We start from the raw sequence: 27038 nt of genomic DNA, 5'->3' as shown, positions 1-27038 counted from the left end.
TGAACTAAGCTGTATTTTGCCCTTCAGTGGGATATTTGTAACGACATGGATCAGACTCCTTGAAGTGACTGGGATGTGGCCAGACATCACAGAAAACTGTGCTGGCTGATGGAGACTCTCAGTATTTATAGGAGAGTCATGTGTAATGACATGGAACTTCTACAAATGAATTCTGAACTTCCCACCACTGGAGGAAGTGCAGCTGCCCCCAGTGCAGCCCTGCCTCTTTCTTTGTTTTGCTTCCTTAGGCCATTGGAGCTACAGCTTCTAGTACAAACCCTTCTGCTCTCCCAAACCCTTGGCATAAGTGTCAAAATCTCTGAAGCGTTGTCTGAACATTCTCTTGCTTGGTTTCAGGTGCTTCCCCCTTACTCCTAACCCTGAGGATGTTAGGAAAATTGGTATAGCCCTTAACAACTCCTTCCAAAGATCTTTCCTTTCCCTGCTTCTCTGTACTTTTCAACTACTTATGTAGGTTGGAGGTGGGTGGTTGCTAATGCAGGCACAACTTGTTTTTGCAGCCTCTTCCCATGTTCTGCTTAAGTGGTCTAAGGTCCTGGAGGTATTTGCCATGGGCTCAACTGTCCTTGACCTTCTCAACTTGTGAAGACAATAGAAATACTTGCTTCTAACAAAATTTCATTATTCGCATAGCAACTTATCTTCTTGAGGAAATATTCAAGAAACCAGACTCCTGTCCTTAGAAACATGTGCCACCTTCATGAATGCATGTCTGAAGGTCCTCATTATTCTTCCTTCTTGAGATGGGGGAGACCCTTATTATTCATTCGCAATCCTGTTGGAAGTGCAGGGAGCCTTTCCTTTAGAAAATATGCTATTTATCTAAAGGTGGAGCTTTGAAGAACAGAGAAGGTTTTTAAGCATCACACTCAGAAACAGAAGTATTATGAGAGACAATAGGGTTTCCAATTACAGCCCTAAAACTCAACGTATTCAAAATTAAACTCCTGATCTCCCCATTCAAAGGTGCTCCATGTGCTGCTTTTTCTAACACACTTGATGGCAATGTATTATTCCAGTCTCTTAGGCTCAAAATCTTGGGAACATCCCTGACTTCTCTGTCTCTCTCACTCTATAGATTAGCAAATCCTATGAGCTCTATATTAAAAATACATCCAGGGAAATTCAGCTTCTGCTTAGGATGATAAAATTCAGAAAGTGTCATCTCCACTCTTACAACAAAAATTTAAAGTTGTATAATCTACAAAATAAAATCTTTTCTTGAACTGATCACAGAGCTGAAGTTGCAGGACAATTGGCTAATCTGAAATCTAAAGGAAAACAGATGCTCCAAGAAGACGTGAGCCTTGAGCAAATGCCTCCCTGGGGCAGAGGCTGGACACCAAATAAACTGGTAAGAAAAATTCAAAGTTTTTTTGCCAAATTGCTAAAGTGACTATGTGTGGGCTAACATGAGAATATAGAACCCCAGAGAGCCATGGACATAAAAGAAATTTACATGTACATGCAGGCTCTTCTCCACAGACTTTACTGGATTCTCAGAAAGGTTGAATCAGGATGAGAGTTCAGAGAAAGGTTCCTTTATGGTACAGACCTAGGGGACGTGGGCAACAGCTACTGTTGGAAAAAGCCCAAAGCCCCACCCAGACCCTTCACATCTGTCTCCCATATGGAACAAAACATTAAGCAGCCGGAAAGAACAGCAAATCTGCTTTTCCTCAGATAAAGGAGCAGAAAGAAAATCCTTTTGTACCACTGGGGAAAGGATAAAAAAATGTCCTGGGCCTAAACCATTAGAGATCTCCTACTGAGATGCCCAAGGGAAGGACCACTGAGAGGTCTCCACTTCTGTAACCCTGGACCATAGTGACTAAGACTGTGACTGAATCATAACAACAGAGCTCCCTGTGCACACACACCCTGCCCCAACCAGGTTAACAGGTCCTGAGTAATAAGTAACAGCAGTCTACTACTGATAAAGGGGAGATACAAAGAAGGACAAAGGGGAGATGCAAAGGAAAGACCTAAAGCAGAGGGTAAAGCACCCATTGAGAAAAATCTCCTGCAAACAAGTCCATCCAGAACACAAGGTAACAGAGGAATTAGAAGCCTGGGTGCATTGAAAGTAAACGCAGCATTAACAGTACCCAAACTTAGGGTACTGTTCATCTAATAACTAGATTGACTCAAACTCATACAAAAACTACCTAGTAAGGGATAATTGGCAGGCCATATGCAGAAGATTGAAACTGGACCTCTTCCTTACATTACATACAAAAATCAACTTAAGATGTATTAAAGACGTAAATGTAAAATCTAAAACTATAAACTATAAAAACCCTGGAAGATAACCTAGAAAATACCATTCTGGATATAGGGCCTGGTAAATATTTCATCATGAAGACTCCAAAAGAAACTACAACAAAAATAAAAATTGACAAATGGAACCTAATTAAACTAAAGAGCTTTTGCACAGCAAAAGAGACTATCAAGAGAGTAAACAGACAACTTACAGAATGGGAGAAAATATTAGCACACTATGCATCTGACAAAGGCCTAATATCAAGGATCTACAAAAACTTTAACAAATTAACAAGCAAAAAACAAACAACCCCATGAAAATGTAGACAAAGGACATGGACAGACAATTTTCAGAAGAAGGTATACACATAGTCAACAAGCATATGAAAAAATACTCATCGTCACTAAACATTAGAGAAATGCAAATCAAAACCACAATGAGATACCATCTCACATCAATCAGATATTGATAAATCAGCTATTAAAAAGGTTAAAAAAATAGATGCTAGGAAGGTTGTGGAGAAAAGGGAATACTTATATGCTGCTAGTGGGAATTAGTTCAGCCATTATGGAAAGTAGTCTGGCAATTTCTCAAAGAACTTAAAATTGAATTAGCATTTGACCCAGCAATCTCATTATTGGGTATATCCAAAGGAATACTTAACTATGAAGCAATAGTAACCAGGAAAATTCAGTACTGATAAAAATAGACGTACCCATCAATGGAATATAATTGAGAGTCAAGAAACAAATCCACACATCTGTGGTCAACTGAGTTTCAGCAAGCATGCTAGGACCATTCGATGATGAAAGAATAGTCTCTTCAACATGATTCTGGGACAACTGGATAGCCACATACATATACAATATAAATAATTTAACTCAAAGTGGATCAAAGATTTAAATACAAGAGCTAAAACTATAAATCTTTTAAAAGAAAATGTAGGGATAAATCTTCATGACCTTGGATAATAAAGTAAAAAAAATACCTCACAGAATGGGAGAAAATATTCCAAATTATAATATCTGAGAAGGAGCTGGTATGGATGATAGATAGATAGATAGATAGATAGATAGATAGATAGATAGATAGATAGACAGATAGATAGATAGATAGATAATCATTTACAACTCAGTAATAAAAATACAAATAACTCAATTTTCAAAAAGAGAAAGTATCTAAGTAGATATTTCTACAAAAACATATGAAAAGATCCTCCATGTCATGAATAATCAGGAAAATGCAAATAAAACCACAATGAGATACCCTTATATGGTAGTGGAAACTTAAAATGGTATTTTTGCTTTGGAAAATAATCTGGCAGTTCCTCAGGTGTTTAAACATAGAATTACCATATGATCCAGCAATTACACTCCTAGAGAATACCCAAGAGAAATAAAAATAAATGTGTCTGCACAAAAGCCTTTCGGTTATTTAGCAGTGTATTATTTATTCTCAAATTTCCTGTGATCTAGATACACACACACACACACACACAAAGGAATATGTGAGATACAGCTAAAGAAATGCTGAGAGGGAAATTTCAATCTCTAAATTCTTACATTAAGAAAAAAGATTTCAAATCAATAATCGAAGCTCACACCTTTAAAAGCTAGAAAGAGGCTGGGCACGGTGGCTCACACTTGTAATCTTAGCACTTTTGGAGGTGGGCAGATCATTTGAGATCAGGAGTTTGAGACCAGCCTGGCCAACATGGTGAAGCCTCATCTCTACTAAAAATACAAAAATTAGCTGCGCGTGGTGGTGGGTGCCTGTAGTCCCAGCTACTTGGGAGGCTGAGACAGGAGAATCACTTAAATCCAGGAAGCAGAGGTTGCAGTGAGCTGAGATCATGCCACTGCACTGCAGCCTAGGTGACAGAGCAAGACTCTGTGTCAAAAAAATAAAATAAAATAAAAACCTAGGAACAAATAGCAAAATAAACCCCAAACGAGCAGAATGAGGATGCATGGCTGATTCTATGTTTGAAAATCTGTCAGTATAGTTCATTGCAATAACAGGCTAAAGAAGAAAAATCAGATGACTCTATTAAGTTATTAGAAAAAACATTTGACAAAATTCTACACCCTTTCATGATTAAAAACTCAGAAAGCTAGATATTATAGAGGAACTTTCTCAGCGTGATAAATAACATCTACCAAGGAGACATCATGGCGGACTAGAGATGCCCAACACTCACCTCTTTCACAAAGAAAGATCAAAACAGAGAATGGACAACCACATATTGAATAGAGTGTCTAAGAGGAAATATTGGAATTCATCAGAGAAGTGACAGGAACCCTCTGAGGCACTGAAGGAAAGGGAAGAGAGCAGTTGGCCTGGCTGGGATCAGCTCAGTTCCAGGAAGAACTCCCCATTGTGGGAAAATGGTAAGCAAGAGATTCACGGTGATGCACATTCTTACCGTGGACACCTATAATGTTAGCCACAGGAGAACCTCTTGGCCCTTACAGGCCATAAGCCTAGTATGAGAGCTGCCTGGAGTTCATGTGACTACATTGTTTCAGGGAGAAAATTCACACTGGATCTCACTCACCTCTCAAGACCCAAGCTGCTTAAGGGAATTCTACATTTGGAAGTTAAAGGAAGATGTCTACCATCATGAAAACACACAAAAGTATAAACATCACTGGTAGAGCAGATAAATGAAAAAACAAAAGAAAGAAATAAAATGTTGTCACTACAGAAAACCACCAAATCACAAAAGTAACCAATAAGGAAGAAAAAACAAAGGATGTACAAGTCAATCAAAAACTAATAAGAAAATGACAGGAGTACATCCTCACCTATCAATAACAACCTTGAATGTAAACAGTTTACATATCCAGTTAAAAGACGCAGACTAGCTGAATGGATAAAAAAGATAAGACACAACTACAGGCTGCTTACAAGAAATTCACTTCACCTGTAAAGACACATAGATTGAAACTGATGGGATGAAAAAAGATATTTTACACAAATAGAAACCAAAAGCAGGTAGGAGTAGCTCTATTTATATTAGGCAAAATAGACTTTAAGTCAAAAAACATAAAAAGAGGTAAAATGGTCATGGTACTGGTATAAAAATAAACACATAGACCAATGTAACAGAATAGAGACCCCAGAAATAAAGCCAAATACTTACAGCCAACTGATCTTTGACATAGCAAACAAAAACACATAAGTAGAGAAAGGATACCCTATTCAACATATGGTGCTGGGATAATTGGCAAGCCATATGTAGGGGAGTGAGACTGGATCCTCAAATGAAAAAGGAGACATTACAACTGATACCACAGAAATACAAAGGATCATCATAGACTATTATGAACAATTATATGCTAACAAATTGGAAACCTAGAGGAAATAGATAAATGCCTGGACATATATAACACACCAAGATTGAACCAGAAAGGAACAGAAAATCTGAATATACCAGTAACAAGTAACAAGATTGAACCAGTAATAAAAAACTCTCCCAACAAAGAAAAGCCCAGGACCAAACAGCTTTACTGCTAAATCCTACCAAACTCATAACAAACTAACATAAATTCTTCATAAACTGCTCAAAAAAATTGAAAGGGGAATTTTTCCTAACTCGTTCTATGAGACCAGCATTACCCTGATACCAAAACCAGACAAGGAAACAACAAAAAAGAAAACTACAGGCAATATCCCTGATTAACATAGATGCAAAAATCCTCAGCAAAATACTAGTAAGCCAATCCAATAACACATCAAAAAGATAATACATCTTGATCAAATAAAATTTATCCTAGGGATGCAAGGATGGTTCAACACACACAAATCAATAAATGTGATACATCACAGCAGCAGAATGAAAGACAAAAAACATGTGATCATCTCAATAGATGCAGAAAAAAGGATTTAATAAAATTCAGTATCCCTTCAAAATAAAAGCTGACTCTCAACAAATTAGGCACAGAAAGAACATATCTCAACATAATAAAGACCATATATAACAAACCCACAGCTACTGAATGGAGAAAACCAAGAGCCTTTCTTTCTCTATGCACTGGAACAAGGCAAAGATGCCCACTTCGACCACTCCTATTCAGTATAGTAGTGGAAGTCCTAATCAGAATGATCAAGAAGAAGAAAGAAATAAACGATCCAAACTGGAAAAGAAAAAGTCAAATTGTCCCTCTTTGCAGATGACATGATCTTATATATAGAAAAAAACTAGAGACTCCACCAAAAAATCTCTTAGAACTAATAAACAAATTCAGTAAAGTTGCAGGATGCAAAATCAACATTAAAATTAGTAGTATTTTATACATCAACAATAAATAGCTGAAGAACACATTTAAAAAGCAATCCCATTTTCAATAGCTATAAAAATAAAATAAAATATCTAGGAATACATTTAACCAAGGAGGTGAAAGACCTCCACAATAAAAACTACAAAATACTGATGAAAGAAATTTAAGAGAACACAAAATAGTGGAAGAACATCCCATGCTCATGGATTGTAAGAACTGATATTGTTAAAATGATCATACTACCCAAAACAATCCACAGATTCAATGCAATGCCTATCAAAATACCAATGACATTCTTCGCAGACATAGAAAAAAAAATCCTAAAATTTGTATGGAACCACAAAAGATCCCACATAGCCAAAGCAATGCTGAGCAAAAAATCAAAGCTAGAGATATCACACTACCTTACTTCAAAACATACTATAAAGCTGCAGTTACCAAGACAGCATGGTACTGGCATATAGACACATAAGCTAATGAAACAGAATAGAAAACCCAGAGACAATCTGTGCATTCATCTGACATTCAACAAAGGCACCTAAAACATATATCAGAGAAAGGATATCTTCTCAATAAATGGTGCCAGAATAATTGGATATCCATATGCTGAAGAATGAAACTAGACCTTTGTCTCTTACCATACACAACAATCAACTGAAAATGGATTAAAGACTTAAATGTAAGACCTGAAGCTGCAAAACTACTAGAAGAAAATATAGAGGAACTGCTTCAGGGCATTGTTATAGCCATAGATTTTATGGCTAAGACTTCAAAAGCACAGGCAACAAGGCAACAAAACAGACAAATAGGACTATATCAAACTAAAAAACTACTGCACAGCAAAGAAAACAATCAGCAGAGTGAGGAGACAACTTGCAGAATGGGAGAAAAGTTTGCAAACTATTCACCCAACAAGGGACTGATATTCAGAATACACAAAGAACTCAAACAACTTAATCAAAAAACAAATAACCGAATTTAAAAGTGGGCAAATTATCTAACTAGACATTTCTCAAAAGAAGGCATACAAATAAATGGGCAACAAATACAGGAAAAGATGTTCAACATCACTGATCATGAGGAAATGCAAGTCAAAACCACAATGAGATTATCTCCCCCCAGCTAAGATTGGTTATTATCAAAAAGACAAAAAATAACAAATGCTAGCAAGGATGTGAAGAAAGGGAAATTCTTATACACTGTTGGTGGGAATGTAAACTAGTAGAACCATTATTGAAAGTAGTATAAAGACTTCTGTAAAAACTAAAAATAGAACTACCATACAATCCAGGAATCCTACTACTGGGTATTTATCCAAAGGAAAGGAAATCAGTTTCTCAAAGGGATGCTCATGTTTATTGCAGCACTATTCACTATTGTAAAGGTGTGGAATCAACCTAAATGTCCATCAACAGATGAATGAATTTAAAAATATGGTATTATATGCACAATAGAATACTACTCAGCCATTAAAAAAAAAAAAAAAAAGAAAGAAATCCTGTCATTTGTAGCAACATAGATGAGCCTGGAGGACATTGTTAAGTAAAATAAGTCAGGCACAGAAAGACAAATACCACATGTCCTTACTTATATGTGGGAGCTTAAAAAAAAAAAAGGAGCCCGTAGAAGTAGAGAGTTACGGTTATCAGAGGCTGGAAGGGCAGAGGGGTAGGGAGGATACAGAGAAGTTTGTGAATGGTTACAAATTTCAGCTAGATATGAAAAATGAGTTCTGATGTTCCACAGCACTGTAGGGTGCATATGGTAAACTATAAGTTATTGCATTTTTTAAAAAGCTAGTAGAAGGAATTTTGAATGTTCCCAACACAAAGAAATGATAAATGTTTGAAATGCTGGATATCCTAATTACCCTAATTTGATCATTATACTTCATATGCATATTTCAAAATATCACTCTGTGCACCATAAATATATATAATTATTATGTGTCAACTAAAATTTTTTTAAAGAAAGAACATCTACAAAAACAAAATGCTACAGCTAACGTACTTAATGATGAAAGATTGAAGTCTTTCTCCCTAGGTAGGATAGAGACAAGAATGTTTTCTCTCATCACTCTTTTTTTAAAAGCAAGAATAAACAAAATGCTAATGATTGCTTAAAGGATAATACTTAAATATTCACAAAGTTAAAATTTAAAATATCTTGACCAGGGTTTTCTATATATTATATCACTATGATGACTCTGATTTTACCTTTCGTAGAGCAGTTGCTCAGATAAAAGAACTTATAACAGTCTCCAGGACTTGCATTGCCTTCTCAGGCCACTGTCCCCTGGCAGATCAAAGCACTGAAATGAAGAAGCAGTGTCCTCACCCCTTTCTCCTCCTCATCTCTCTCTCTTGCCCCTTTTGTTTTTACTTTGAGCATTTCTGAATACTAAATGCAAAATTAAGTTTGAATATAAACCAAAAGAGCCAGATGACCACCCCAATTCAAGATTGCATTTCATTCCAGGAGACCTGGCACGGAAAGGATTACGCTTCATCTACAGGGATACTGTGAGAGAAATCAAAGATCATACATAAATGTCATTTGCAGGCTCTGAGCAAAGACAAACCTAGTACAAATTAATCTGCAAGTGAGGAAATTTGAACCAGGTGGTCTGTTATGTCCCATCTAGCCTGGCAAGCCAGCGTGAAAGCTCAGTTCTTCCACCCTGAAAGGACTTACCCTCCCTGCTAAGGTGGATGCAGAAAGGAAAGACCATCATACTGTGGCACCAACCTTCTAATATAAAAAAGAACTATGTTGGGGTTAAGGTACATCAACAAAGTACAAATTTTTACCGTACTTATGGGATAAATTAATTCTCAATAGTTTGAAATTTATGTACGCTCTAAAACTATGGCAAACTACGGGTCTTAAACACATATACCAAAGACTTTCCTGTGGGTATAGAAAACCTGAGTAAGCCAAGTGAATTACTTGAAATCCTGAGAGGCCATACATAACCTTCTGCATCCATTATGCCTCCCTATTATACATTCTTTTCCAGGTCACTTGAACAAGGGCATTTCTTAGCTCAGAGGGTCTAAAACACCTTTAAAAAAAAAAAAAAAGCCTCCAGAAATTATGATTCAAGGATTTGAAACTCTAATGTTACAGGCAAATCTCACTTTTATAAAATGTAAAATGCTGTGTTTCTTTCACTCCTAATAGCTCGTCAAGGGAAGTCACTACTAAACTGCATTCCTGCAGCCTTTCCAGCTAGTTGGATACTGCTTGTTTCATCTCCACCGAACACCATACAGGAGTGATAAGTTCCATGTCTTGCAATTCTGCCACTTCACTGATTCCAGGGTTAGAGCGATCTACAATTTGATACCAGGATGATTATCCTGTTATGCCTTCATTATTGGGAGTGTTGCTGTAACCTGTTGCTTTGTTTTTTGTTTGTTTGTTTGTGTTTTGGAAAGGAACAAGACTTTCCAGATTCCATCTTCTTGGCCAACTCTTCTGTTGATGTCATATCAGTCTTAGCAACTAAAAAGTCAGAGGTAATTCCTTCCACAGTTTTGTTTGGATCTTGCAAAATATTAAGAACAACTTCCTGTAACACTTGTGTTGGTATTGCCCCCTTTTTAATGGCCTTTTCATATAGCCCAATAGCATCGTAGGTGCCTTTACTGGCTAACAACTTTGCTTTGTAGAACCAGAATTTAGCAGTTCTTTGACCTCAGGAATACTGGACAATATGGCAAATATTTCATTAAAAACCACATCCCTTTCAATGAGCACATATTCTGTCAGAGTGTTATTAGTTTTATTGAGCAGTTGAAGCTGTTCTTTCTTTTCTTCCTCTTCTTTTTCAATGCTCTTCCAGCATATTTATTTTCTCTATTATTTTTCTTTCTGTTTTATGTGTTATAGGAGACCACTTACAGATTTTCCCCTTTGATTTCTGTTATTCTTCCAGTTGTTTCCTTTGATCCTCTGCTATTGTCTTCTTTTCAGTATTTGGATTCATTTGGGTCCCCTTTGAGACTCCTTTTCGCTTCATGATTGTGTCACCAGCTTGAGTTTGGGGAGCTCTCTTGTTTAGAAAATGGAAGAGCCTTTTTCAACTGGAAGTCCAACGCCTGTGCTTTGTGTTGTAAGCTGTTGTGGCATTTGTTCCCATTAGTTCCATTTGCTCTTATGCCATGAATGCTGAGAATGACTGAATTTAAGCTGCCAACTGTCAAACTAGGCCTCTGGCTTGTGGCTTTTGATTTTTGCAGTGCACATGACCAAGGCCCAAAACAAGGCTGAATGGACTGCTGATTTTGCTTAATGTTTAAATGTCTGTTACTATATCCTCCCTGAAACAAACTGGAGTATGTCTTGTTTTTGATATGTTTTACTTCCTGTTCACTAACTTATCCATGGTTTTTAATAATTAACCCTATTAACCTTTGTACCCTCGACCATTAATTTTTTATTTTATTATTATTTTTTTTAATGCTTGAGTCCTACTAAGGGTCTGAACAAAGACAAAGGGAACTGTTTTGGGGTCTTTTCTCCCAGTCTTGCAAGATCTCCTTGAGAGAGTTGCTATGGCTTTACTGATAGAAACTTGACTTGTGTTTCTCTAACAAATTGTTTATTAACTCTGTCTTTCATGGCAGCACTAGTCACTCAATATCTACCCACGGCTTGTTTAGGAACCAAATTGCTCTTGGTTCAATTATGAAAGTTATTCTTTAACTTCTTTATGGTACATAATTGAGAATCTGGCTTCCTCTCAGGGTCTGACAAGGTATGAGGCAAATTCTCTTCATTAATCTCTTTCAGAAAGCTAACCAAAGATTAATTTTCAGTGCAGGTATTTCCTATGGAGTCTGTACACTTAGCATTCCTTGATATGTTAACTGCTGCTTTGTAGTCTTCAAATCTTGTGCATTAAGTGACCCCATGAGTTTTCTTGACAGTTCTTCCATGGTGAATGATCCAGCTTTGTGCCGCTGTCAACTACCGCTGGAGGCTTATGGTTTGTATTAGAAGAAACACATCCTGAAATCAGCCTTCTGCCCAGTTTTAGTGGCTCCAACTTAGGCTTCTGGGACCTTGTATTGTCTGGTCTGACCTGGAGCTTAATGCTGATGGGCCTTATGCTTTAACAGGCAAAATAGCATGATTGATAACATTCTTTTGGGTAGATTTGGGCAATTATTTTTGGCTTTTAGATAAGGCTCAGTGTTTGGTGCTTGAAGTTCCTTTTGACTTTCTCTGATGTTCGGTGGCAGCAGTGGTAGTGACAGGCCCTGGCCTCACCATGACTTCTCAGTCGCAGTGTTTCTTCCTCTCTCACCACTTTTATTGAGTATAGCACTGGAAGTCCTAGCCAGGGCAATAAGGCTAGAAAAGGAAATAAAGGGCATACATATCAGAAAGAAAGAAATAAAACTGTCTCTATTTGTAGATGGCATAATAGCCTTCATGGGAAATTCTACAGAATCTACAGAAGAGACTCTTAGAACTGATAAATGAGTTCAGAATGGTGACAGACTACACGATCAACATGCAAAAAGTTAACTTTAATTCTTTTTTTTCAGATGGAGTTTTGCTCTGTCACCCAGGTTGGAGTGCAGTGGTACGATCTTGGCTCACCACAACCTCCAACTCCTGGGTTCAAGCGATTCTCCAGCCTCAGTCTCCCGAGTAACTGGGACTACGGGTGCATGCCACCATGCCCAACTGATTTTTGTATTTTTAGCAGAGACGGGGTTTCACCATGTTGGCCAGGCTGGTCTCAATCTCCTGACCTCAGGTAATCCAGCCGCCTTGGCCTCCCAAAGTTCTTGGATTACAGGCATGAGCCACCACGCCCAGCCAAGTTAACTTTAATTCTATATACTAGCAATAAACCCATGAAAACCAAAATTTAAAATATAATACCATTTAAATTGCTCAAAAATGAAATAGGTACAAATTTAACAAAACACGTATAAGACTTGCATGCTGAAAATTGCAAACACTGATGAAAGAAATCAAAGAAGATTCAAATAAAGAGGAATGTATTAGTCAGCATTCTCCAGAGAAACAGAACCAATAGGATATATATATATCAATAGATGGATGAGATGTGATTTTTATATATATATATAGATAGATATGTATATCAATAGATGGATGAGGCGGGATTTACTATGGGAATTGACTCTTGTGAGATCATGGAGGCCAAGAGGTTCCACGATATGCTGTCTGCAAGTTGGAGAAACTGAGAAGCTGGTGGAGTGGCTCAGCCCGCATTTGAGAACCAGGAGAGCTGCTGGCATATCTGTCCGTCAGAGGCTGAAGGCCTCAGACTCTACAGAGGTAGAGATTGGGACTGGGGAATCTCATAGCACTTGTATAAGTCTTGGAGTCCAGTGGCCAGATAACCTGGAGTTCTGATATCCAAGGGCAGAAGATTGGTGTCCCAGCTCCAGAAGAAAGAGCGAATTCACCTTTCCTCTGCCTTTTTGTTCTATCCAAGCTCTTAACTGATTGAATGTTGCCCATCCTCACTAGAAGAGGGCAGATCTTCCTTACTCAGTCCACTGATTCAAACACCAGTCTCTTCCAGAAACATCCTCAGAGACACACCCAGAAATAAAGTTTTGCCAGCTATCTGGCTATCCCTTAACTCAACAAGTTGACACCTAAAATTAACCATCACAGGGAGACATGCTGTATCCATGGACTGGGAGCCTCAGCATAATAAAAATGTCAATTATATCCAAACTGATATATAGGTTTAACACAATTTCTATCAGATTTCTAGACATATTTTTGTAAATATACATAAGACTATTTTTAAATTTATATGAACAAAGGGTAAAAAAGAGAACTAAAAAAGTCAAAACAGAATAAAATGGAAGGAATCAATGTACCTGATTTTAAGACATGACAAAGATGTAGTAATCAAAACTTTGTGATATTGGTGGAGGAACAGACACATAGATCAATAGTACAGAATAGAAAACCTGGAAACAGCCCCATACAAGTACAGACAGTTGATTTTTCAAAGTGGCAAAAACAGTTCAATGGAGAAAAGATTGATTCCGCAAGTGAAAAAGTCTTTTCAACAAAAGGTGCTGGATATCCATAAACAAAAAATGAACCTCAACCTAAACCTCATATCATACCTTACACAAAAATCATCTCAAAATAGATCATAGGTTCAAAGATAAAACATAAAACTACAAAACATTTAGGAGAAAATCTTCAGGATCTAGGGCTTGATGACAGATTCTTTTTTTTTTTTTTTGGATGGAGTCTCGCTCTTTTGCCCAGGCTGGAGTGCAGTGGCGCTATCTCGGCTCACTGCAACCTCCACCTCCCGGGTTCAAGCAATTCTCCTGCCTCAGTCTCCTGAGTAGCTGGGATTACAGGCGCCCACCGCCACGCCAAGCTAATTTTTGTATTTTTAGTAGAGATGCGGTTTCACCATGTTGGTCAAGCTGGTCTCGAACCCCTGACCTCGTGATCCACCCACCTCGGCCTCCCAAAGTGCTGGGATTACAGGCGTGAGCCACCATGCCCGGCCCGATGACAGATTCTTAGACCTTAAATCAAAAGCATGATCAATTTTAAAAATTGATAAATTGGATTTCATCAAAATTTAAAACTTTCACTCTCCAAAATACCATGTTAAGGATGAAAACAAAGCTACTGACCAGGCGAAAATATTGCAAACCACACCTGACAAAGGGTTCAAATCTAGGATATCGCTTTCAAAACTCAACAGTAAAAAACAACAAAACAAGACAAAAACTTCCATTACAAGTGGCTAAAGGTGGGAAAACTCAAACTGTTTTTCCTCTGCACTCATACAGCAACAATCAACACAGAAGACTTCTGTGACCAAATGTGGGAGATTTCTTCCCCCCGAACAAGCAAGCAATCAATTCTGCAGCAGACACCAGCTGGGTGTCCTCAATCCAATTCTAATCTGATGCTATCTATCTGGAGGTAACATCAGATACCACGGGGATGAGCACTCAGTCCCATGGAACTTCTCCCCACTTTCAATGCCAATTGCAAGGAATGTGCTTCTGACTCATTGGCTATAAATCAGAGATCTCATGACCTCTTCCTTGGGTTTAATTAATTTGCTAGAGTGGCCCACAGAACTCAAGGAAACACTGAGTTTACCGGTTTATTATAAAGGATATAGATGAAGAGATGCATAGGGACAGGAACGGGGAAGGGACACGGAGCTTCCATGACCTCTGTAGGTGCAGCACTTTTCAGGAACTTGCATGTGTTCAGCTGTCCAGAAGCTCTCTGAATCCAGTCCTTTTGGGTTTTTACAGAAGCTTCATTATGTAGGCAAGATTGATTAAATCATTTGATCAGCTTACTCTTCAGATCCCCTGTCTGTCTTTAAAAATTGGTCTTTCAGGTGACCAGTCCCCATCCTGAAGCTACGTAAGTGCTCCCAGCCATCAGTCAATTCATTAGGACACAAAAAAATATCTCTTTGGAGAGTCTAAGGATTTTAGGAGTTGTTTGGCAGGAAACAGAATTGAAGACCAAATATATATTTCACAATATCACAATGGGTGAAAGACATAAAGAGATATTTTACCAAAAAGGATATACAGATAGAAAATAAATACATGAAAAGATGCTTACATCACTAACCATCAGGAAAATGCAAATTAAGATCATAGTGAGATATTATTACTATGTACCTAATAGAACAGTTATAGTAAAACATAGTGACAATACCAAATGCTGGCTAGGATGCGGAGAAACTGAATATCTAATGCATTGCAAGTGGGAATGTAAAACAATACACCCACTCTATAAAACTGGTTGTCAACTTCTTAAAAAGAACTAAGCATACACTCGCTATACAAATGAACCAGCAATTGCACTCCCTTGCATTTGTCCCAGAAAAAATGAAAACTTATGTACACACAAAAAACTGTGCACAAATGTTTGTAGCAGATTTATTTGTAACAGCAAAACCCTAGAAACAACCAGTGTAAGACAAATTTGTCTTACAAGTGAATGGCTAACAAACAGTATGCATTCATACAATAAAATACCACTCAGCAATAAAAAAATAAATTATTTATATATGCAACAACTTGTAAGGATCGCAAAGGCATTATGTTGAGTGAAAAACTCAAACTCAAAATGTTGCATACTGTATGATCCCATTTACATAACATTGTCAAAATATGGAGATATAGAAGAGATTAGCATTTGCCAGACTTAGTATGGTGACGGTGGATATCACTATAATGAGGTAGCACCAGGGAGACCTTTATGGTTATGGAATTGTCTGTATTTTGACTATAGTGTTGATTACACAAACATACACAGGAGAGACTGAACATAAGCAAAAGCTGGGAATATTACCAGACTCAGCTGGAAATAATGTTCAGCTGGGCAGGGAGGTTCACGTCTGTAATCCCAGCACTTTGGGAGGCCAAGGTGGGTGGATCTTTTGAGGTCAGGAGTTTGAGACCAGCCTGGCCAACATGGTGAAACTCCATCTCTACTAAAAATACAAAAATTAGCCGGCCGTGGTGGTGCATGCCTATAATTCCAGCTACTAGGGAGGCTGAGGCAGGAGAATTGCTTAAACCCAGGGGTCAGATGTTGCAGTGAGCCAAGATCATGCCATTGCACTGTAGCCTGGGTGACAGAGTGAGACTCCACCTCAAGAAAGAAAGAAAGAGAGAAAGAGAGAGAGAAAAAGAGAGAGAGAGAGAGAAAGAAGAGAGAAAGAAAGAAAGAAAGAAAGAAAGAAAGAAAGAAAGAAAGAGAAAGAAAAGAAAGAAAGAAAGAAAGAAAAAAAAGGAGGGAGGGAGGTCCAAACACTTATTACAATATAGACATTGACTCTTAAAGTATCCCAAATTACTATATAATCATATTCAGTTGATGGGGAATAGAAAGTGTTCATGTGTGGCATTAAATCAGCAATGATGGAGCATTATATTACCATCTGCAATCATGGGAGGTCAAAAATAATGCCTATTACTGAAAAATGAAGAAGTGGTGATATAAACATGTTATATGAGATATGGCAGTAACAATCTAAGATAATCCATTAAAAGTTGAGAATACTTGCTTCTGGGAGATAGAACATGGTTGGATGTTAAGGAGACTCCAATTTTTGTATGTAAAACTTATATAACTATTTGACTCTTAAATAGTGTGTACATGTAACTTTGACAAAGATAAACACTAATTTAGATCATTAGATGAATGTTATAGGAGTTACACATAAAGGCCAGGTGCGGTGGCTCACACCTGTAATCCCAGCACTTTGGGAGGTGAGAATGGTAGATCACTAGAGGTTAGGAGTTCACTACCAGCCTGGCCAACACAGTGGAACCCTGTCTCCTGGTGTGGTGGCATGCGCTTGTAATCCCAACTACTTGGGAGGCTGAGACAGGAGAATCGCTTGAACCTGGGAGGCAGAGGTTTCAGTGAGCCAAGATCACACCACTGCACTCCAGCCTGGGCAACAAAGCAAGACTCCATCTAAAAAAAAGGGGGGGAGTTATATATAGAAAGAATATCCATACTATTAGCACTAGTAAGAGAATTTCATAAGCTTTCCAGCTATAAAATTGATGTTCAAAACTCAATTGCAATCCTATTCAGTAGTCAACAACCACTGAAAAAAGTAATAATAAATTTTAAGGATTCCATAAACTAGAAAATATTAAAGCCGTCTCTAACTAACGATGCATAAGACCATTATAGAGAAAAAAACTGTAAAATTGTAAACTGAACTTCATAAAAGAAAACCTAAATAAATAGAGGTATACTACGCCCATAAATGGGAAGGCTCAATACTGGAAAAATGTAAATGTCTCCAAAATAATATATGAATTCCGTGGAATCAAATAATAAATCTTAAAGGATTTTTCATGAAACTTGATAAAGTGAGTCTAAAATGCATTTGGGTCAAGAATAGTCACAACAGTTTTGGATAAGAAAGGGTGAAATGATTTTCCCAAAAGATATCAAAACTTACTGTAGAGCTATGCTAAGTCAAATACAAGCATACCTTGGAGATATTGCAGGAGAATGTTGTGGTTAGTTCCATCATCTATCGAGACCACTGAAATTTTCTCCACATCACCAATAAGTTTGTGTTGCTTTCTTATCATTCATGTGCTCACTGGAGTAGTATTTTTAATTTCTTTCAAAAACTTTTCCTTTGCATTCACAGCTGGCTGCGCGTTTGGTGCAAGAAGCCTAGCTTTCAGCCTGTCTCAGCTTTGGGCAAGCCTTTTTTTACTAAGCTTCATCATTTCTAGATTTGATTTAAAGTGAGAGATTTGCAACTCTCGCTTTCACTTGAGAACTTAGAGGCGGTTGCGGGGTTATTAATTGGCCTAATTTTGGGTTATTGTGTCTTCCTGTGCCTCAGGGTAAGTGGGGAGGCCTGAGGAGAGGGAGCAAGATGGGGGAACGACCAGTAGGTGGAGCAGTCAGAACATACAAGACATTTTTCCATCAAGTGTGCTGTTTCATAAGGACGTGGTTCGTGGAGCCACAAAACCGTTACAATAATAACATCAAATATCACTAATCACAGATATCAGATATAATAATTATTATAATTTGAAATATTGCAAGAATTACTAAAATGTGACAGAGACACGGATTGGGCACATGCTGCTGGAAACATGGCACCAATAGACTTGCTCAATGCAGGGTTGCCACAAACCGTCAATTTGTGAAAAACGCAGTATCTGTGAAGTGCAGTAAAGTGAAGCACAATTTAATTTGCCTGTATTGACAGAGAGCTAGACAAGTAGATCAGCGGAACAAAGAGCTCATCAAAGGAACCACAGATTTATAGACACTCGCTATACAGCAAAGGTGGCAGTGAACATCAGGGAGTGCTGGATAATTAATCCTTCTAGAAAAAAGATAAGATTCCTACCACCTGTAAAACACATAAGATTCCTACCATCTGTAATGCATACACACACGTGTGCACACACACCACCAGAAAAATATAGCGAGATGTGGTGTATGTGAGATTACGTGCCTGTAATCCCGGCTCCTTGGGAGACTGAGGCAGGAGAATTGCTAGAACCTGGGAGGTGGAGGTTGCAGTGAGCTGAGATCACGCCACTGCACCCCAGCCTGGGCGATGGAGTGAGACTCCGTCTTTGCCTCAGCCAGTGTCCAGAAGAGCTTTTCCCAAGTTTTCTTCTTTTTGTAATTCCAGATCTTACATTTAAGTCTTAAAAAGATAAATTTAATAAAAATGCACAAGGTTTATATTTAAAAAACAACGCTGTTTGTAAATGGCATAAAAGACAACATGAAAAATATAAAATTATACAGTGATCCTGAAAAAGAAGTCCCAATATTTATACCATTGTATGTATAGTATAGGAATACTCTGGCTGTGTACATCCAATTCCCGCTCCCAGCCTTTGTGCCATTGTTTCAGGTATTATATGATATTGATGCGTTATTATCATAACATCCACATTGCATTATTATTATTTTTAGTTTTAAACATTCACTTATCATCTATAGAGTTTTGTTTAAATGTCTTAAATTTATGCATCTATTTACTTTTTCTGTTCTTCATTCTTTTGTGTGGATCCAGATTTACACCTAGTGTCATTTTCTTTGTGCCTGTAGGGTGTCCACTAGTATTTCTTATAATTCAAGTCTGCTGGTGATTTCTTTGCTTTTGTTTGATTTTAAAATATGTTAATATCAGCATAGAAGAAAGGAAAACTCCTTAACTCTTTAACTTCCTAAAAGGTATCTATTTTAAAAATGCAATAAACATTCAAAAATATTATATATATATATATATATATGTATACACACACACACACAGAGAGAGAGAGAGACAGACATAGCTAGATGAAAGGGATAAATGGAAAGAGTAAAACTTAAGCAACAATTGGAAATTTTTTTACATAACAAAAGCTCCCAAATCATACGAATACTGCAGCTTTATGCACCAAGCTAGAGGAACAAGGCGGACTCTCCCACACATGCCCAGGGAAACAAATATAAGAATGTTTGCTGCAAAGTTGTACTAGCAAAACACTGAATGAAGCTTCAAAATCTGTCTTGAGAAGAATTGATAAATTGTGGCATATTCTTACAAGAGAAGACCACAGAACAGTGCAAAATTAATAAAATGTAGTTCCACATATCAACAGGAATAAACCTCACAAATTGTGTTAAGCATAAAAAATAAAGTTCCAGAGTGCTGTGTACAGTATCATAGCATTTATATAATGTTAAAAATATAAAAATACTATACATTGCTTAAGGATTTATACATATGTTATAAAGTTATAAAATCATGCTTGAGAATGATAAATTCAGAACAGTGGTTTTTGGTTTTTTTGTTTTTTTTTTAAAGAACTGAAGATCATAATGGCAAATGTTACTATTTTTAAAAGATAGGATGGTAGGTCCTTGGGTATTGCTTGTATTTTTTCTGTACATTTCAGAAGAGAAAAATGCTTATGCAACTTACCAGTGATTTCAAAATATATGTGTGTTCAAATGAAATCATATCTTCAAAAACCCTGCACAAAAGTAAAAACTGCTCTGAAAATTAATGTTCAGAGCAGGGTAGAATGATCAGCTTAATTCTCTTGGGTGGAAGCAGGGCCAATTTGAAGCTCAGTACATGAGGGTCAAGACATCCCTGGAATCCTTATGAAGAAAATCCGTCCCTGACTCAGCTCCAAAGCTCTGAGGGAAGGAACATCAGGAGGGTGTGCAGAAGGGAGCGTGTCCGCGATGGGGGTGGCAGGGACGGAATAAAGGGGTCTTTAGTGACCTATAAGTCCTTGCAGCTTCTCCCCGCTTGAACCCCTTCGAGAAGGCTGGAAGTAATGTATCACAGGGCATGCAGGGGCTGTAGAGAAAAAAAATCATTCATTCATGTGTTTGTTTATTCATGTATTAATTTCACAAATATTTATTGAGCACCTACTATATGGCAGGTATTCTGCTTGGTTTGGATTCGTGGCACAGATCAGAAGTAAGGCCCCTACTCATTACACCCCAACGCCACTTTCTGGATTCTAAACTCTCTCCCATATCCACATTCATCTTTGCCACTAGTCAGAACCTCCAAGTCCCTTGAATAGGTTCTATTCATTGATTTTAGCAATACTTTCCTTATGCATCCCCAAAATATATCATATGAAAATCAAAACATGTAATGGTGTATTGGGGGACTCTGGAGTTTGGGTCTCAACATTCATACCACTACTACACCTTGGATCCCCCCTCCCCCCATCTCCAGGGTCCCAAAGAATGGAATTTGAAACCTTTCCACCTCCAAGGCACTACACAATGCATGGAGTTGAAAGACTCTGGGAATCCCAAAAAACATTTGGAGAAAATAAAGCGTGTTCACAACCTTCCCTTGAGGCTGGATCACTCTTGAGGGCCCCAGTGACTTTGTGGGCTTGCCCTGTAAGCCTCTTGCCAGCCTGTCACCCACTCCTGAAGACTAAGGCCCATCCTATGCTCACCTGTCACAGGTTCCACCTCCTGCAGATGTAGGTCGCTGTGAAACTCATCACCAGCAGCACTTTGAGGCCCAGGAGGAAAACCACAAAGATAAGGGCAGGCATCTCTGGACCTAAATGCCAAAGGATAGAAGGAGCCATCACATAGGGGCTCTGTGAGTTTAAATGCCTTCTCTGAGGTCATGTAGTCAAGAAGTTCCAGAGCTTGCAGGTGGCACCTGATTCTGTAGTTCTCTCTTGGAAATAAGAGTTGACCTTGACCTATAAGCCTTACCTTGAATTTGGCTCAACAAATGCTGATCTGAATATCTGACACATATCAGCCACTGTGCAAGGCTTTAGAGGCACAAACCTAAGTATAATAGAATCAGCTCCACGTCCCAAAGGCCTGTGGTCATTTAATATAACTTTGCTACAATCTTAAGAGTTTGGTATCATTAGCACCATTTTCTAGATGAGTATACTGAGGTTATGGGAAGGTAATTGACTCAACTGCCTAAGTTTACAAAGCTGTAACTACTGGAAACTAAATTTTAAAATAATCTTACCTGAATTCAAATAATAGGTATCAGTAGCTGACATTTATTGTAGACTGTATGTAAAGTTTACATGTATTAATTCATTTAATCTTCATAAAGATGATGAATTAGGAACCTTTTTTAGACACTATCTACAGGTAAGCAGACTGAAGCACACAGGGGTGAAGTGCCTGTGCAAGAATCAAGTCGAAGAGCCTATTCTACCATTGAAGCAGACATCATGCAAGCAGGTTTTATGTGCTGGCAAGCTCGCCTCCATATAACTGAAACAAATATTTTAAACAAGACAGCCTTGCTGACAACCACCTCAGAAGCACCAGTAGTGAGTGCACTAAGCTGAACTCTCTCTTGGGAATTTTGAAGGAGATTGAGCCAGGAGATCACTCTTTCCACAGAAATTAAAGAACCTTTCAGGATGGCCAGATTTAAAGGAATCCACCGGCCAGAAACCATTCCGGTTATTTAAGGAATTGCAGACTCTCAAGTGGGATAAGATCTCACTGATTATCAAGCTCTCCCTCCTCCCAGTACCTTCTGAAATCCACTCAGGATACAGAAGTGACCCCAGGTGCTCATAGAAGAAGACATGAACTTACCTGTGCTCCCAATGGGCTTATAAGCAGTGTGGGCTCTTGTGGACAGTATGAGGTTGGCCCGTTTGGGAGGCTGTCCCTCATGTTCCACCATGCAGGTAAGCACCCGCTCAGGCCCCTGCACTGATGCATTCACCAGCAGCAGGTTTTCCAGGGTGTAGGACCCATCATCATTCTTCTTGAATGTGGGTTGCTCAGCACCTTTGAGTGTATGGCAATCCTCTAGCCAGGTGAGGTGCACATTTTGTGGATAGAATCTTTGCACAAGGCAAGTAACGGCCACCAAGCTGGAGGAGGTGGAAGACTGGAACACTGTCACTGTAGGGGGAACTGACAAAGCCCAGAGAAAACAAATAATTATTGTGGGAAGCCATCTGTAGGTGCCTGAAAGCTCCTTGAGGATGAAGTCATCTGCCTAGGCCTAACCAGAGCCTGCCACAGAGGAATATTTTAGGTATTGGTTAACAAATGCACACATAAGGAAATGCATGATTGAATGACAGTGCAAATTCATGAGTGAATGCATGCTTGGATGGATGGATGGATGGATGGATGGATGGATGGATGGATGGATGAGTGGATGGATGGATAGATGGATGGATGGGTGGGTGGATGGATGAGTGGATGGATGGATGGATGGATGGATGGATGGATGGATGGATGGATGGATGAGTGGATGGTTGGATGGGATTGATGAAAGCCATTTAATCTTTCTTTTCTTTTTCACTTTGGCCATTAAAGATGAAAAGATGAGGTATGAATTCCACTGAAGAAGCTACAAATCATTTAACTTGCTCTATGACTAGATACATTTAAGATTTGAAGATTCACAGACTCTAAGTCTTAGAAGCCAACATATTAAGATTGCACATAGGAAGGAGCTTCAGATTAGAGAGGTTAAGTAACTTGCCCGAGGGCACAAATAGCAAAGGTGGGTTTACACCAGAGACAGCAGGTTTTACCTTTATGCTATTCTAACACCCAAACTACAAGGCTATAAGCATTTATGATTCTAGGCTTCCAAAATTATGATCTCATGACTTCTAGAATTTTTTCAACCAGATTTTCAGCTATGCAATAGAATGTATTCACAATAAGGAAAACTGGACAAATGTGAAATCTTATAAAACACTAAATATTTCAGTAGACTTCTTATGAACACACAACACCATGCAGCTCTAACACTAAACTAAGGGTTGGTTGATCCGGATTCTGGTCCTTGCACTGATACCATAGCCAACTGCGAGACCTATGCCAGTCACTTTCCCTCTGTTTCTAAGACTAAAATTATGAAATTCTCTGAGGTCAGATCAGCTCTCATGGGCCTAGTTAAGAGAGATTTCAGCTCTTGGTCTCGGGTAGAGGAAGCAACTTTTGGTACAGAAATTTGAAGGAGTTATAGATATCCAACTCCCAAATATTATTTTCTCATCCTCAACCTACCCAGACTTGTAAAATTTTATCAGTGATGTTGCTAATGGCAGCGGAGGCAGACACCCTCCCTGAGCTTGTTACCTGAACTTAGTCTTTCCCTTTCAGCACACCAGGAGAGCACAGGGATTTCACGAAGAAAAGAGCAAGGCCTGAGAATGGAGGACTCCGGGTGTTGAAATCTTGGTAACTGGGGTGGTGCCCGTGGAGAAGAGGGCAGGGTAAGGTGCCTCCACACAACTGCCATGGGTTCTAGAAGGTGGCAAGGACCAAAAAGTATAAAAACAGATAAGAGGCTGAGATGGCCCGTTTCAACCGCCAGTGAGATTTCCTGGCTGTCTGGTGTCCGGGCCAGTGTTGGGAGGACAAAGGCCTGAGCACAGCTGATGACAACTGCTCCCATCCCCTGAATGTCAATGTTTGAGGCAGTGTGCATGCATTTTCTTATTTAATTCTCACAAAACCAAATAATGTAAACACTGAAGCTACTTGGTATCAGAAAAAAAAAAAAAAAGGTGCCACTTAGAAGAAGCCTATACAAAATCAGGCCTCAATTTCATAGAAATTGTAAAAAAGGAATTGGTTGGAACGTCCTCTTGAAAAGCATTTAAATTTTAAAAAATTTACTTAATGTATATTTGCAGACAAATATAGAATATAATTGCGAAGAGGCACCAACTCTTAGAAGAATAAGTGTTAGGAGTGGACGGGAGCTGCCATGGTTTTTTCTCAGGATTTATACTATAGGACCAACAAATCCTTCATTTCAAATCTCACATAATCATTAAAGACCAATTTTGAAAAATCATTTGAAATTATTTGAGTGTTCTATCGATTTTCATAGGGGTCTCTTTTAATCGAAGTGCTCTCTTTTGAAGTGCCCACAGTATCATTAGCATCATGAATTTTTTCTTATTATTATGATTCCATTTTTAACAGTCAAAGGCTTTGCCTGTGATCCCTGCAGCTCCCCAATATCACCTGCCTCAACTTCTTGAAATACAACTTTTGCAAGATCTCAGATTGTACTTTGCAATGAATATGGATTCAATTTGCACAAGATAGTGTGAGGTTTGCCACACTTCAATCAAGGCAAGACCAACCCTATAGCAGAGGGTTTCTGGGCTCCACGCCTCCTCTCCCAGCTGCCTGACCTCACTGCAGTGGTGCCAAGCAGTACCACTCACACTGAGTCCCACCTTGGGCTTCCAAAACCCTTTCCTCTTCTCTGCCTCGGATTTCTCTCTGTAAACATGAAATGCCACCTCCTCACTGCAGGCACATCCCCACCTCTCCTTCATGAGACAATTCTCAGGCATATTCTACCCAGTTCTTCAGAGGGTATCCAGCGTCATTGGGCCCCAGTGGTCCACAGGGGCACCCAGCTCAATAACTCACTCTTTCTTGGCTGACTCCCTGCAAAGCTAGTATCTCTCTCCCTGCCCGTGCCCCCATCCCAACCTCTCAGCATCACCCTCCAACCACCTGCCCCCAAGTCCTGGGTTCAGGCTTTGCTTTCAGGAGAACTCAAATAAAGACAGCCACAAAGATATTTCCATGAGAGGAAGCACAGCCCTGAGATGCATACAGTGTTGAATAGGGAAGGGCTTGGAGTGGGAGCTAATTTTATATGTAATCAATTATTTTTGAAAATCTGTATTTTCTATAGCTTTTGCTTCTCAACACAATTGTCCTAGCTCCAGAGAATTACATAATAAATGCTCTGATAAGGAAGATTCCCTGAACTATCCTTTCTCTATTTTACAGACAAAGATACTGAGGATGGGAGAACATAAGCAACTTGCAGGAGATCCCATAACTGGTAAATAGAGCAGAGTTGGAAGCTGGAATTCACGCCAAGGTTTCTCACTCACCAGCTTTACAACCTTAAGCAGCCTTCACTTCTTTGAGCCTCGGTTTCCTTCTGTAACTCACAAATGGCACAAACAGTATAGGGCAGTTCTACACATTAAAGTCCATTCACACGAGTGTGCCTTACTGTCTCTGAGCTGTAAATGTTTGAGACATTACTACCAATATCTTCCTCCATGTAATAAGATGTGCGTACTTCCTAATAGCACACTTCTCCCCCTATTTGGTGAATGAGAAAAAGAAGAGAGACATATTTTGTAGATTTTAAAGTCCAGTATACCTTCAAGGAATTAATTTTACTGCTATGCAAGCTTGGACCACTCACTTGCCTTCTCTGACTTTTACAGTTGTCAGAACAATTCAATGAGCATTAAGATTTCTTCTAGGCATGATACTTTATGACCTCATGGAATTTGTGTCAGCCAAGCATTGGTTCAACCCATCTAAAGACATCATAGGCCCTAGAATTTAGTTTCCCAAGCCCTTCAAATCTTCTTCATATAAAATAATGATAATAATAAAATTGAATTCCCAGAAGATATCCTGTCTCCATTTTACAGATGAAAGAAGTGAGTTCTGAGAAGTGCTGTAAATAATAATACCAATTAACAACAACAATTGCCACTTCTGAGTAGTTAGTATGAGCAAGGCACTGTCTTAAGCACTTTACAGGTATTATTTCACTAAATTCTTGCCTCAATCAAACGAGGGATGTGCTTGCTTATCTTTAAGGGTTCTTCCTCATTTTTCATTGAGGAAACTGAGGCTCAGAGAAGTCCCCACCCCATCTCTGCACTGCCTCAGCTGAGCAGAGAGAGAGATCTTACCCCGGAGGTACTGGTCCAGGCCAATGGTTTTCTGGAAAAACAGCGTCAACTTGTGCTCAACGTGGCAAATGACGTGGGAGAATACATCATCATCCGTCAGCAGGACAAGCACACTGCTGGTCACATTGTAGGTGTGTCCACTGTACTGGACGCTGGTCTGGGGGTTTGGGAGCTCGTGTTTGTTTTTAAGCCAGGTCACAGTAACCTGGGGTGTTGCGAACCCTGAGGATGTGTAGGTCAATCGGATCCTTGTGCCGGGCTCAGATCGCTGAAGGGGGCCTTGCAACTTGTAAGGCTGCACACTCCGGCCTGCAAGGATAGACCCCTCCCATGAGAGGGCACAGAAGTGCCTGAACCCCAGTGTGAACAAATACACAGCATCTGCCAAGAAGCCCATTGCTTCCTCTTTCATAAGATGTAAAGGTTATGTTCTGATAGGAACCAGTTTCCGAATCTGGTATCAGAGGCCAATGAAACTGTAGAATGGGAAACAGCAGTTTGTAAGGAGGTAAACTCCTACAGATACTGCATAGTGGACACTCACTTGGCACTTACCCTGCCTACAGGCTCTTCCCTAAGTCACTGAGTTCTCATGGCAGCCCTCAGAAGTGGGAGCTGTTACTATTCCCATTTCACAGATGAGGAAACTGAGGCCAGACAGGCTAAATAACTTGTTAAGGTCCACTAGACAGTGGCTGAGCTGGGATCTTAGCC

The 27038-nt window shown here is 39.0% G+C and overlaps 1 protein-coding gene and 1 long non-coding RNA gene across 5 annotated transcripts in view; one reads left to right on the top strand and one right to left on the bottom strand.

Moving 5' to 3' along the window:
• The window catches only part of LOC103888071, a 57012-nt gene extending 31399 nt beyond the window's left edge, over positions 1–25613 (top strand). Inside the window, exons 1-2 of one of the 2 annotated variants that reach the window (XR_002515174.2) lie at positions 22843–23389; positions 23734–25613. This is a non-coding gene — a long non-coding RNA (uncharacterized LOC103888071). Of the gene's footprint in view, positions 1–22842; positions 23390–23733 lie in introns of those variants that run through there. The other variant, XR_002515173.2, reaches the window with a different exon arrangement.
• LOC101014317 (signal-regulatory protein beta-1-like) overlaps positions 8522–27038 on the bottom strand; it is a 29355-nt gene continuing 10838 nt past the window's right edge. The window contains exons 3-8 of one of the 3 annotated variants that reach the window (XR_002515172.2): positions 26325–26633; positions 23710–23877; positions 22198–22524; positions 21066–21175; positions 20054–20440; positions 8522–11928 (exon numbers count right to left, since the gene is read on the bottom strand). Coding sequence is in view for 2 of the 3 variants with exons in the window: in XM_031656629.1 (XP_031512489.1) it covers positions 21069–21175; positions 22198–22524; positions 23710–23877; positions 26325–26633 (911 nt within the window). In the remaining variant the exon portion in view is untranslated. Of the gene's footprint in view, positions 11929–19788; positions 20441–21065; positions 21176–22197; positions 22525–23709; positions 23878–26324; positions 26634–27038 lie in introns of those variants that run through there. The other 2 variants (XM_031656629.1, XM_021921176.2) reach the window with 2 other exon arrangements.

Source organism: Papio anubis, chromosome 16 (genome assembly GCF_008728515.1).
Source record: "Papio anubis isolate 15944 chromosome 16, Panubis1.0, whole genome shotgun sequence".
NCBI lineage: Eukaryota > Metazoa > Chordata > Mammalia > Primates > Cercopithecidae > Papio > Papio anubis.
Note: the sequence above shows the minus strand (reverse complement) of the source record. Positions and strands in the feature narration are given on the sequence as shown.